This window comes from Mastigoproctus giganteus, chromosome 14, assembly GCF_048544385.1.
Source record: "Mastigoproctus giganteus isolate SK-2022 chromosome 14, ASM4854438v1, whole genome shotgun sequence".
Taxonomy (NCBI): Eukaryota; Metazoa; Arthropoda; class Arachnida; order Uropygi; family Thelyphonidae; genus Mastigoproctus; species Mastigoproctus giganteus.
In genome coordinates, this window is record NC_143588.1 from 21639761 (window position 1) to 21654760 (window position 15000).

At 36.1% G+C, this 15000-nt stretch overlaps 1 protein-coding gene across 1 annotated transcript in view; it reads right to left on the bottom strand.

Annotated features, from left to right (window-relative positions):
• Positions 1-15000, bottom strand: part of Gmer (GDP-L-fucose synthase-like protein) — a 119981-nt gene that overhangs the window by 51629 nt on the left and 53352 nt on the right. Inside the window, exon 4 of the mRNA XM_090388255.1 lies at positions 7069-7197. Within this exon, the coding sequence (XP_090244381.1) occupies positions 7069-7197 (129 nt within the window). The remainder of the gene's footprint in view (positions 1-7068; positions 7198-15000) is intronic.

Consider the following 15000-nt stretch of genomic DNA (forward strand, 5'->3'; position numbering starts at 1 on the left):
TTGCTGGATTGAAGCATGTCAGTGTTGGGCCAACAATTTTAAGAAATAGTAGTGAAGAAATTATTTTGTCATCAACAAAGCTCTGGTTGGGCTGACGATCAGATTCATTTGTGAAAATCCTCATTCACATTCACTTGATGAAATTGGTATCATACTCCGAGCGTTCATCAAATGCTTCAATTCTTCTGAAACCACCTTTTCAATTAGGTATTCCTGAAATCCACGAATTGTATCTCTTTCATTTAACTGAAGCCTAATCGACAATTTTCTAACTTCATTCTCACCAAATGTCAGTTGAGAGTTAATATCTTCAAGCCAATGTTTCCTATCAAGTACTCGGGCTGCCGCTGCCAAATTAGCATTTTTACTATCAAGCAGTCTGCTTTCTACTGATTGTTTCAAAGTTCTGTAGAAAGATTCTGGATCCATTGGAGAATAATTTCTGTAATATCTCCCATGAAGTGAAACTCTCTGAAATCATAGATTTTTTGATTTCTCTCCGAAATCATAGATTTGGCGACATTTCTGTAATATTGTCCCATAATGGTTTCTCTTTCGTGAAAAAGTTGTTCAATTTTTATTTTTTTATTTGCTCTGTACAGATTTATATTGCGTTCCTGCAGGTCCAAGCTAGAGTCTGTTTATGGAAAATTGTGCATGATGCACTTCTGCGAAACAAATTATTTGTCAGGGTAAAAGAAAATCACTCTTCCCTAATTCTCGAACTTACAGCAGAAGGTTGATCAGAGTCCACTGTTTGCATCGGGAATATCCCTTGATCTGCTCGCTGTTGACCAATACAACTTCTCAGGATGTGGGACGTGTGGTCAGATAGGTTTTGTGAGTACCACTAAGTTGTAGAATGGTAATTCCCTTATTTCTCCTTTTTACTTTGAAAGAGGGATGATAATGGGTGTCTGATGCATGGGTCACTCTATCGCAGAGGTGGTACAGAAATTGCACTATCCCCATTTGATAGTATCAAGAGTGTATCGGGAATACGCCATTTCCAGAATAACATCTCATTGTGAACAGTGGTGTGGGCAGAGAAAGGTGGTGGATAAATGTGCCGTCGACGTCTGTCTCGCATTGTTTCAGCCAATCAGAGAGCAACAGTGGCACAAATCATTGCCGACTTCTATGAGGGAGGTGCCAGAACTGTCTCCACCAAGACCATCAGGCAATCATTAGCCGCAATAGGTTATGGGAGCTGCCGACCTCACCAGAGTCCCATTGCTAACACCACGACACTGGACTCCACACCTCAACTGTGTGAAAGAACATCGGCACTGGACATTGGAGACGGGTCTCCTGGTCCGATTTCCAGTTATTTCAAGCAGATGGGAGGGTGTGTATCTGGTGGAAACTGCATGAAGCTATGCACCCGTCATGTCAACAAGGAGCTGTTCAGGCAAGTGGACAGTCAGTAATAGTCTGGGATAGGCTCAACTGGCACACTTTGGGACCACTGATATTTAGATGCATCTCTGAATATGTCCATTCTTGCAGACCATCTGCATCCCTTTATGGTCATTATGCATCCATAGGGCAATGGACTCTTCCAGCAGGACAATGCGCCTTCCCCACAGAGCCGTGTGACTAGAACATGGTTCAAAGAGCATCCCATAGCTTTACCACCATGGAATGGCCTCCCCGTTCATTGGACACGAACCTTGTGAAGCATCTTTGGGATGCTGTGGAAAGTCTGTTTGAGATTTGGATCCTCCACCCAGGAATGCGACGGAATTACGGACAGCAGTGCAGCAAGCTTGGATGGAAATACCTGTAGAATGCTTTCGTGAACTAGTGGACTCAATGCCTTGCCATGTGACTATCCGGGTGAAAGGTGGGTCTACCTGTTACTAGGTAGGTATGCCATGATTTCTGTCCACTCAGTGTAAAACCCAATGTAGTGTTTGGTCTTTCCATAATAGTTCCATAATCATAAAACTTTCCATAAAAGTTTTATGATTTTTAATAAACTATTTTTACATAACTAGCAATGTATGCTTACAACAACAACAACATTAAATCCTAATTACTGTACAACAGGACCCAATTTTGTTCACAGAAGGAAAGGAGTCAATTCCCTCAAACCAGGCAAGTTAAATTTCCTTCACAATGCAACAAATGAAATTTGATTAAATAATTAATAAATATAGCTTAAATAATATATATCTGACTGTATTTCTCTTACAAGCTTTGCTCTCTTGCTTTACTCTCAATCATTCATTTCTAATACACATCTTCCTTCAAAGGCTTTTTTCTGGTGTATCAGAAAAAAGAACTTATTTTCATATATGAAATTACTACTGTCCCATTTTTTGATTAGTTAATTCTGCACTCTAAATTTTCCTTAGCATCCATAAGTTTTGTTTTTATTAAAAGCATTCTTGGGCAAGAACCTCAAGGTACATGGAAGTTTACTGGGTTAGTGCAATCGCATCATTTTAATTATATTTCATATCTCAATATTGTGAAAACCTTCACGAGTTGCCATCATATTGTGCTACCTCGATATTGCACTTCTCGGCAGATACCATCACCCAAGATGGCATTGTTTCAAGGCTTTCTGGCTTCCCTTTGGTGGGTGGGCAGGTACCCTGGTGTCTAGCAACACCAGGCAACCACTGAAGAGAGGCCAAAAAACCACGAAAGGGTGCCATTTCGGTGATGGTATTAAAACAATGCCATTTGCCTACTTTGGGTAGTTTGCGCTATGTTTAAAAATTATGTGATTGCACTAACCCATACATTTTGTTTTTATACAACTAATTTTCATGCTGAATTTGCTAAAAACTTAATTTATTCAGAGGTTTGTGATGATCTACTTAACAGCACAGTATCATACATATGTAAAACGATCCAATTTTTATATCTCCCACATAAAACTTGTCAGTAACTTGCATTCATTTATTAATTAAACAATTTTGAAAACAAGCTTTCACACCTTTTGGTATCTTTCGTATTGTAAACTAAATCATCTTTTGGCTGTCAGATGGTGTGCTGATGATATACCTAGCCTTCCAATAAGCCCCAATGGTGCTGAGGGGAGAGGAATCACATTACTAATAATTGACAACAAAATATTTTCATTTTTAGGGAAGTGCCACTTATTAGTTGTGCAACACGAGGTACTTGTGTTAGCAGCATTACAATTTAATGGATCAATAATTTAAATTAGACTTCACATTTATTTTTTTACTCAATGCTAGAGACAACGGACTATGGCTAATGATTAGCATGATAAAGAGGTTATAATCGGTGATTATGACAAATCAATCAACTAACTTAGTTGACTGATTTGTCATTTCTCATTAATTAATAATGATTATTCTCTTGCTACAGACTGCTCTTTTTTGAGAGATTGTTTCTATATTATATAAGCAAATTCAAATTGGCCTTTAATCATGCAAAATTTTCATTTATCATTTGAATGTCAAATATAATATTAATTAAAAAAAAAAAAAATATATATATATATATATATACACACAGGGTGATTCACTACCAGTGCGACAAACTTGCAGGAGGTGTAGGGGGCACAAAGACGAATCGGAATCACATAGCATTGCAGGGTCCGAAATGCCTTCGTCATGCGGTAGAGGACGTTGAACGGGAGGTCGCGTGAACAGCGATCCCGCTGGAAGTCAGCATTTGCGAACCGGTTCCCGAGGCAGTAGGATAGACGAGTATTCAAATGTTGAACTGGCCGACATGCACCTCGCGTATGGCGCTGCAGACTGTAACAGGCGTGCCACTCTGCGCCTGTACCAGGAACGTTTCCCGCACAGGCGTGCTCCTCATCATACGATTTTTGCACATGTGCACAGACGGTTATGTGAGACTGGTTGTTTCACGAGAGGTACCATGAATCGAGAGCGAACGACGAGGACGCCAGACAATGAGGAGAATGTCCTACATCTTGCAGAAGGCAATCCGAGTACGAGTACTCGAGCGATAGGCCAACGATTGGGTATTTCCCAATCCACTGTATGGAGGATACTGTCAACAAACCAAATGAGTTCATACCATCTGCAACGCGTCCAATCATTGGAGCCTGCGGATTATCCACTCCGGAGGACTCTTGCTACTTGGTTTCTTCAACAGAAACGGTTTGCAAATGCTGACTTCCAGCGGGATCATTGTTCACGCGACCTCCCATTCAACGTCCTCTACCACATGACGAAGCCATTTCGGACCCTGCAATGCTATGTGATTCCGATTTGTCTTTGTGCCTCATACACCTCCTGCAAGTTTGTCGCACTGGTAGTGAATCACCCTGTATATATAATAACACTGACCAAAAACTTTAGTTTTTTTACAATCCTTGGTGTGTTTGATAGTCTTTTTTTAGGCATATTCAAAATTGCTTAAAGTGCCTACTATTTTCATGTCGTATCACATAACAATTCAACTCCCAATGGATGGATTTATGAAATTTTATGCTTCTTTTAGAAAAGATTTATCGAATCATCCCAACTTAAAATGGGAGCAATAGAAATTTGGCAGTTATTTGCTCTGTAAAATTTCAAGTTCTCTATACATAAATGGAAGTAAGTTTCAGATATCTGCTACTTGAACAAAAAACGTCAGGTCATTTGCTAGATTTTCAGCATGTGTTCTGTTAGTCCCTACAAAGATTTTATGATCAATTCCAATTCAACAGTCCCCATTTAAAGAAACTTCTATTAGTAATAGTTTCAGATGTTTCAGCATTAAATCCAGAAAGAAACATCAGGTTGACACCAAATTTTTAGTGCCTGTTTCATTGGTCCCAGGGAAGCTTTTAAGAGCAATTATGATTCCATTCCATATCCTCCCCTCCCCCAGTCTCCTCCCAAAAGAAATCTACATAAATGAAAGTATGTTTCAGCCTCTAGAAGGAAAGGTTGGACAGATACTAAATTTTCATCTTGTGATTTGTTGGTCCCTGTAAAGGTTTCAGATCCAATTTTGATTTCATAGTTTCCACCTCTCTACAAAAAAAACATTGCAATACACCTGGAACAGTAGCTCTGATCCATTTCAAAATATTCGCACCTATTTACAACATTCCTCTAGACCTTTTTAACAAATATGTCAATAAGTTAACCCCATGCTTCCTATTCCCCCCCCCACCAAAAAAGAACTATTACACAAATTTAACTTCACAGCTACTCATCAGATTTATTTGATAATTGAATATGCCTGAATTTGATTTTTTTAAAACACTTTTTTACATATGTAAAGCATCTATTGTCTTCACCACGTTCATCCACATGCAGAAACTTGGCTTTCAGTGGAGAGATTCCGATGAAGTTTTATATTTGGATCTTTTAAAAAAGTTTGCCGAGTCATCCCAAATTTCATTAAAATCAGACCAACAAAAATTTCAGTATGCTTCAGATGTTCAGACATTACTCTGCATGGAAAAGTGAGATTGACATTAAGTTTCAGAATATGCTAGTTTAGTTATTCCGTACAGAATATGTATATGACATCAGTACATGCTCTTGAGCACGATATAGAATGTTTTTAATTCTTTTAATTTCTGTTATTTGAAAATCATATGCATCTGAAATGTTAATGAGGATTTCAAATATGTGAGAAAAGTTTTTGACACTCAGTTTTTGTGAAAATTCTAGCTTTGTGTTTCATAAATATATAGATTTACAAAATTAAATATTACTCTTCAGAAATAGAAAATGTAAATAGAAGATTTCTTCCTTTGCTAATTATTTTTATGGTTTGGAAGGAACTGATGTTGATGGAACAGGGAAAATTTTTGTACATATTTTTATTTTTTGTACAGATTTCAATGATGCATTAATTATCACATTTTTTTTTAAATGTGCTTTCAATTTTATTCACTTATGACATATCTAACCCTTTTCAAGGGAAACTTTTATTTATATATATGATTTTTTTTTTTTTTTTTCTAAATTAAACCACCTAATATTTCTCTATCATTTGAATTCCAAAAGAACTTAAAGGATTTTTAATGAATGAATATTTTGATCATTGAATCTCACAATTAGAAATTGAGAATTAGAAAAAAAGAAAAGATTACATTAGGGAAAAAAAAAAAATTGTATTCAGAGAACTAAATCTGTTATTCAGTAGTGCTATTTGTGCCAAGTGAAATCAATCAACTCTTAAGGGGAACACACCTTAAAAAGGTATGGTTTTTGGACAGCCAAATCTGAGATGTTGTACCTGTCTAATCTGTCTACTCTGTGTACAGAACAAAATTTCCTGTAAGAAGCTGATAGTCCAGATTGAAAGAAGATTAAAGAAAAATCACTTGAATTGAAGGCAAATCAAAATTAAGTTAGTTATGGCTACATAGTAACAAACAGATTGGCTGAAATTCTAGTGGAACATTAGAGACCTACTATTCAAATTAAATAGCTTATCATATTTAATCCCAAGCCAGGGGACGAAGGGTTGATGAGACCCTACTCAATATTTCAGTTATTTATGCTCTTTATCTACCCCACACAGTTGAAATGCTTAATAGCTGTTTCTGAAAATGTTTTCTTTGATTTCTCCATTAAAAATTCCAGAAATTTCTGATAATAATCATTAAAACAGTAAGAATTTCACTATTACATGGGTTGGTATTGAATTGCATGTGGGTTCTTTTGATTTGAATTTTGCTTGCCAACAGCTCTAAAAGGAGTTTTATTTTAAAAAAAATTATTAAAATAAGTTTTTAATATAAAAAATGGATTTTACACAACTGTGCAAAATCCATTTTTATATTATTATATTGTATTCAGAAAAAGGCTGAAAATAAAGGTGGCACCAAAAAGTGATCCAATTAAGCCATAGAACATTTATTAATGTGAAGCCAATCAAAGCACAATCAATCAATTTAAAATAAATCAGTAAAAATCATACAAATTACACGAATCATTAAAAAAAGTTTATTTTTGAACAGTAAGGAACTGCAATATAAACTGCTAAAAAAATTAAGTAAATTATATATATATAAAATTATATATTTTTATGTATATAATTTTATATATATTCAAAGATACAAAGTTCTTAAAAATACTTAGAGGTAATAATACTATTAATTACCATTGTTTCATCTATGGGATAAGTTGTTTTATCTGGAAAAATGCACGTTGAAAGGCAAGATACTACTTTATCAACTCCATATTCTAAACTCATATGTAACACATTATCATTAATGGAGATATTATTTCTCTGGAAAGACAAAAACAGAAGTAGTGTAAACACTTCACTTTTATGAACATTGAGCATAACATTTAAATGTGAACTACAGTAATGCAAGCCGTAAGTAAAATTCTTATAAAGTGTGTAGTGGTGAGGTGCAGTGGCGTGAACAATGAAATCCACTGAAGATGGCCAATACTGATTGAACATTAGTAATGAAATTTTTTAAAAAAACCAAATTTATACTGTTAGGGTTAGGATTTTAGGGTTGGAAAATTTCAAACTATGAAAAATTTAAATTACATCAGTTATGTGGAAATGCATCATCTGGTTCATATTCGAATTTTAAAATGAATCAACGTTTGTATGTTAGACATCCTTATAATAAATCTCATATTGTGAAATACTTCACGATGTTTATTCACAATGCCTGTTTATTATACTTAGAAAAAAAGTAAAACTTCCCCAGTGAACTTCTATATTGCAGAAGTGGTACTTATTTTAAGTACCACTTTTATTTTTAGACAGGCCACCCATGAAGGATTTTAGAATAGGAGATATCAAAATGATGCCTAACAGTATAACTTTGGTTTTTTTTTTTTTAAATTCAGCTATGAATAAATGATGTATTTGCACAAAACTGTGTCAAGCTCATTAATAATTAAACACATTAATTGTTTTTTCTTTTTTTAATAATATTTAACGTGTTTTTTTAAATAAATGAATAACCACACAATACAACGTCAGATTTTTAAAGTTGGCACCTACCAACTTTAAGAAATTTGGAGTAAAACATTTAATATTAGTTCTGCCCTTTCTGATGGCATTCTGTAAAGTTCCTTCCATTAATAATAATAACAATGACAATAATTAATGTGTATCATTAATTACACTAGCCAACAGTTTTAAACTTTTTTTTGATAACATGAACGAAATCAACTGATTTTGACTAAATCGCACGTGCCGAAAACAAAAATGACAGTAGAAAGTTAGTAGCATGTCACGTTTCATGCTCCTTTTTTTCCAAAAATTGTGAATATTTACTTATCTAAATGTACTTGACTACTTTTCTTGTAAATTAATTGCTTGAAATAGAAATGACGAACAGTAAATATTCTATATAGATAAAAAAAATAACATATTTAAACTTTATAAACACCTATTTGGATTTAAGTAAGCAATTAACCCACAAAAGTGGAGGCAAAAATACAAAAGCATACTACTTACAGTTATTTTTTCCTCTTTAGCATTAGTAGAGGCATTTGATGCAAGAAAGCAAGCTTATGCAGCATCAGCCAAAAAAAAAAAAAAAAAAAAACCCCACTTCCACTTCACCCCTCTGTTCGTTCAAAATACCTGTCCAGCTGAGCCTTAAACTTATTTAGGCTCTCAACCTCCACCACAAGGGATGGCAGTCTGTTCCACCAACCAACCACCCGCTGGCTAAAGGCAAATTTCCGCACGTCTATCCTACATCTGTCTTTCCTCAATTTGAATTTATGCCCTCTCAGGTGATTTTTCTGAGCAAGAGGAAGAATCCCATCAGCATTGAGCATGCTTAAACCATTCAAGGCTTTATACACCTCTATCAGATCACCTCGCTGGTGCCTAGTCTCCAGACACTGTAATTTGCAAAACTTAAGCCTTTCCTCGTAAGAGCGCCCCTTTGTTCCATTCACTAATCTTGTTGCCCTTCTCTGTACTCGTTCCAGCAGCTCTACATCCTTCTTGAAATGAGGCCTCCAGACCTGTATACAGTACTCTAGGTGTGGCCTGACCATTGCCTTATACAATGGAATAATCACCTCCTTATCCCTGCTGGAAAAATTCCTGTATATCATTGACAATACTCCATGAGCTACTCTTGCAGCCCATCTGCACTGCTCAGAGAACTTCATATCTGCCTGCACAATCACCCCCAAGTCCCTTTCATTCTCTACCACTGTCAGTGTAGTACCACAGAGTTGATACGTTGCCCTGGGGTTGCTGTTTCCCATGTGTAGTACTTTACATTTGTCAATGTTAAACTTCATTTGCCACCTCTCAGCCCATCTGCTCAACCTTTCCAGATCCTGTTGCAGCAGTGTAGTGTCAGTAGTGTCCTTGACAACCCTGCCAACCTTTGTATCATCTGCAAACTTGGTCATTAAGCTTGATATACCATCATCAATATCATTTATAAATACAGAAAACAATAATGGACCCAACACTGAGCCCTGAGGGACTCCACTAATAACATTAGTCCACGATGAGCAGTGTCCATTGATTACCACTCTCTGTCTTCTCCCACTCAACCACCCCTTTATCCATAGCAGCAATTTGCCTCCAATGTCACACTGCTCCAATTTGTGTAGCAGTCTTCCATGTGCAACAGTATCAAAAGCCTTTCTAAGATCCAAGTATATAATATCAAAGTTATTCCCTGCATCCAGTTCTTTTGTGACTGCATCATAGTATCCAATCAAGTTGGTCAGGCAAGTTGCTCTTATGAGCATAATGGTACTCCCTTTATCAGAAACCAGCGATTGTTACCCATCATTGCTGGATCCCATCATCCTTGATACCTCTGCTCCATAGTGTGGATATCTTGGTAGAATTGTTCCTCCTGCTTGTCACTAACAGATCCCAAGCTGTCTGGAAAGAAGTCCAGGTGTGAATGTAGGAAGTGTATCTTGAGCGACATTCGGCATCCTAACTTTTGATAGTTATGCAACAATTCTTCTATCAACTCTTTATAGTTCTTTACATTTTTATTCCCTAAAAACCCGCTAAACAACTCTGATAGATTTCCATGCAATTCAGTGGCATTAAGTTTAGTTTCATCCTTTAAAAGCTGTCTAATTTGTGGGCCTATGAATATATTCCAACTTTGCATCATAATTATTTGGAAGATGGCTTTCTAAGTACCCAAAACCTGCACTACTTTTGTCCAGAGCTGTTAGAAAATTTTTCACGAGACCCAAATCAATGTGCAAAGGCAGAAAAAGCACCATTTCAGGTTTCACTAAAGGCGTGCATTTTATGCTGAGTTTCCCAGGAATGCATTCTTCTCTAATGGGCCATTTCTTCACAATATAGTGATGTTCTACTGCTCGACTATCACATAAACGCAGGAAACAACAATACTTAGTAAAACCACCCTGTAGTCCATGCAACCAACAATATTTCTTATAGTTTAAGGCATTTAATAGCAATGACATGCTTTCATAGCCACTGGGACTGACAGTTTGATATTACCATTGTGTAGTAAAACTGCTTTTAAACTGAGTTTAGAAGAATCAATGAATAATCTCCATTCTTCAGGATTGTGTTCAAACCCTAATTCATCCATCAATCCATTTACATCTTTGCTGACGCAAAGAGAACCTTCCATTTTTTACCATTTCTTTACTTTCATTTATTTTTATTAACTTTCAGCTGTTTGAATGCAAAATGGATTTTCTTGCAATCAAATTTAAATAATAAGTTGTAGACTTGTTACATATATCAGTACAATGGATCAGCCCTTTTCAGTAATTATCCTCCTTATCTGAAAAGTCAAATTCGTTTTCTTCCTGTGCAGCAGGCAACAACTGAGTGTTGCTATTTTGTTTCAGGTCATGAAAACAAAAGGTAAATACTGTATAAACATATTTCTCCAATGGAGACAGTTAACACAGGATTGCTGGCATTAAAATAAGGAAGTACCACCGCCACCCTCAATCAGCATTACCATGAGTTAGCTATGAAATTCATTATGAAATGGTGTGAAACTCTATAGAGAAAAACAAGAGTGAGTTCCCTTTTGAAGAGCAATGCCAACAGCTGCAATGTTATAAAGAAATTGTTTCACCAGTTGCTCCATAAGCTTCTATTAGAATGAGCAGCAGCCTGGAAATCAAGGTAATGGAGAGTTCCAGGACTGCAGGGAGTCATAGTAGAACAAGTAAATACATGGGCCCTATTAGGGTAACTAAGAGTAGGAACAGGAGCATGTATACTTGTATGTACACCAATGCTAGGAGTATAGTTAATAAATTTGATGAGCTTGAAGTGCTAGTCAAGACATCAAAGATGTGGTGTCACACAGATATAAGCAGTGCAGAATTGGAATTTAGGGAGTACAATGTGCACAGGAAGGACAGACAGGACAGGAAGGGAGGAGGGGTTATGCTGTTAGTTAAGAAACACAAAATCTAAGGAAGTGCATCCAATTGATGTTGGTGGACAATGTAGTGTTGAGTCTGTTTGGTGTGAAATAAGCACTGGGAAAGGAAAAATGAGAGGTGTGTGTTATAGGCTTAACGAATCTGATGAGTTTAATGAGCAATTTTGCAGAGAAATAGAGTGGGTCAGTAAATCAGAATGTCTTATAATGGGGGATTTTAACTTTTCCAGATACTGACTGGAACTTGTGGGTTGGTCACTCGCACACTAGCAAGACTTCTGTGCATTCATTGGATGACTTTTCTAGAGCAACATGTTCGAGAGGCAACCAGAGGGAGTAATACTCTTGATTTGATTATCAGCAGTGATTATTCATGCATTAAGAATTTGCAGATAAAGGAACCACTGGGTGACAGTGATCACAATGTACTGATGTGGGAATTACTTAAAGATGTAACTGCCATCAAGGCTAAAGGGAAGGGCTTTTGCTTTCATAAAGGCGACTATGATGGTCTGAGACAGTATTTAAATTCTATACAGTGGGACCACTGTACAGAATTTAAATTTCCATGGGATCACAGAATTTTAAGCATTTTTCTGAGCGTCCACATCTTGAAGGATTCGTTTCCTGATTTCTGCATGACCCAGGTCTCACATCCATATAGGAGAGTGCTCCACGTGTAGCATTTGGCCATTCGATATCTGTTCTGGAAATTCACTTTCGTGTCAGAGGAAGTTCTTAAGATTCTTAAATACCTCTTTGGAAATACCAATTCTGCTTCTAATTTCTGTGCCTTGGTCATTATTATTTGTAAAGATCTTCCCTAGATATTTAAAGCTACTCACCTGTTCGATAGGGGAGTTGCCACAGCGTATTTTGATTCCAGGCTAGGTGTTTGCTTATGACCATAGTTTTGATCTTTGGCATTAATTGTTAAGCCTATCTGCTCACTGGCTGTTACCACTTTGTTGAGGAATGTTTGTAGCTTTTCTTCTGAGGTTGCAATGAGAACAGTATCATCTGCGTATTGCAGGTTACTGATAACTGAACCATTAACAGTAATTCTTTCTTTAGAATCTTGTATTAAATCTATAATAGTTTCAACATAATCAAGAGGACTTTCATGGAGTGGCTTGTGAGGCTTATCTTTTTTGGTATGGGAATAAACATGGATCTCAGAAATTCAAGGGATAGTTTCGAGAATATTGAGGAGCTGTTGTTTTTCTCTTGTTCTGAGGCATTTGAGCATTTCGGCTGGGATGTTATCAATGCCAGTTGCTTTGTTATTTTTCACTAATTTAATCGCTTGCTCCAGTTATTTCATCAGAAAGTCTTGATGTTTGCCTTCTGTTTGGGTGTTGTCATTTCCTAGTTGTCTGTCGTCCTCACAGTATAGTTCCCTCAGATACTCTTGCCATCTATCCTTTTTCTGTTGTTTGTCCACAATTTCCCTGCTGTTTTTTTTTCCAGAATGTGGTCTCTTGCACGGTCTTTCCGATGTTGCATAGTTCCCTCACTTCTTTGTGGACTAGATGTTCCTTATGCTCATATTACAGATATTCAATCCTTTTACATCTCTCCTCCATCCATGTCTGTTTAGTCTTCCTTATTTCCGCTTTAATCAAACTGTCATACATCTTATATTTTTCTACATCTTTGTTCTTAGTTTTTCCTGTGCTCCATTATATCGAGTATCTCTTGGCTTTCCTTTGGGCCCATCCAAAATTTTCATTTGCAACATCTATCATTATCTTCTTGAACAAGATCCACTCAGATTCTTAATCTCTATCTAGTAGATCGCTTGCATAGCAGTTACACAACTCACGCATTGTGTACATTCTACGATACAGTACTGAATAAGCTAGAAGTTATAAATAATGTGTGTACTGTATAGTGTTTTTGTGCTTGCTATGTAAATAGGTAATCGTGAATATTGTGATTTATAATTTAAATAAAACAACAAAAGCCCAATTAATTTTAGACATACCATTGTTGTAATCCATTCGCTATATGGAAAATTTTCTTTGTTCTACGAAAACTATTTTAAATATAATTACCAAGAAGAATTCAAAAAATTCAAAAGATCATTAAACAGAGGTCGGACTGTATTTAATATTATTTATTACGATTTTACCAATTATTGAAAAAAGCGTGTAGCCACAAATTTGCTAAGCGCACCTAAAACCTAGCTACGCCTCTGCTTCAAGGACTTAATTTTTAAGGCTACTAGGCTTTTCATTCCAACTAAGAAATATTGTTAAAGTTTTAGGCCTAAACGGATTTCAGATGAATTAATGAGGCTCCTGGCAAAGAAGAAGAATGTATGGTATGCATATAAAGTATCAGGTGACACAGAAGCCTATGGCAGGTATAAACTAGTCTGTAATCAAGTCACAAAGGAGGTTAGGCAGGCGAAGGCAGAGTATGAAAAATCTTTAGCAAAGGATGCAGAGAAAAACAGCAAAGAGTTCTTTACTTATGTAAACTCTAGAAGGAAAGGGAAGAATCAGATTGGACCACTTAACATAGATGGGTTGACTATTGATGATCATGCTCAGGTAGCTGATAAACCGAATGAGTATTTTACATCTACATTCACACGAGTTATTCAATGAGGGGAGCGCTAGAAGTTTATCAAATGCTAACAACGAGTTAAGTGATTTTGTAATAACTGAGAGCAAAGTGGAGGAGAAATTGATGAAGTCCTGGGGTGGACAGGATCTATCCAGTTATATTAAAGGAGGCAGCAAAGGAAGTAAGCAAACCCTTAGTATTAGCATTAGTATTAGTAATGGCCGCATGGTGCAAGAAAGCTTATGGCTTATGCTGCACTAGCCAAAGGAAAAAAAAAAAAAAAAAAAAAAACCGAATACAGGTGACCTCCGCTTAACGCTGATAATTGGTTCCGTAAAAACAGAGCGCTAAGTGAATTCGCGCTAAGCGAGCGCCACATTCCCATAAGGTAACATATGTATTTCTGAGTTGCGGTCGGTGCCATAGGATATTTCCTAATCAATAATAAACGGTAATGAAAATATGCACAAAGGTCGGTCAAAATATTTAATATTCAGATATTTGTACATATAAAATATTCTGCATTACATACGTATATAATTATGTAGTAACTACTTACGTATCAAAATTAAACATAAAATTCCAATTAAAATCATGAATTTAATTGATCTAAATTGATTTAATTTAATTGATGAATTTAATCAAGAAAAATGTGTCGATTTTGGTTGAACTTTGGCCCTCTTCCAAATAAACTAAAAGGGGTATTAATTTTAAATCCCCCGCAGCATTACCACCCAACAATAAAGTCAACCAATCCTTCGCCGCTTTGAAACCTGGCATGTTTTTTTTTTTTTTTTTTTCTTTCAATATGAAACTTCTTTTAGGCATTCGTTTCCACAAAAGTCCTGCTTCATCTATGTTAAAAACTTTGTTGAGAAGTATAATACATAATACCGCTCTTCAATAATTTTAACAAGTTCTTTTTTGAAAGTTTCGGCTCCTTAATCTGCACTTGCGGCTTCTCCCTGGATTTTAAATCTATTCAACCAGCCCTTACTAGTTTTAAATGGTTCCACATTTTTTTTTTTTTTTTTAGGTGAGTTTTCTTCAGATCATTATATTGGCTAATCTCTCTCTCTCTCTCTTTTAATAATATTAACCGAATTCTGCAT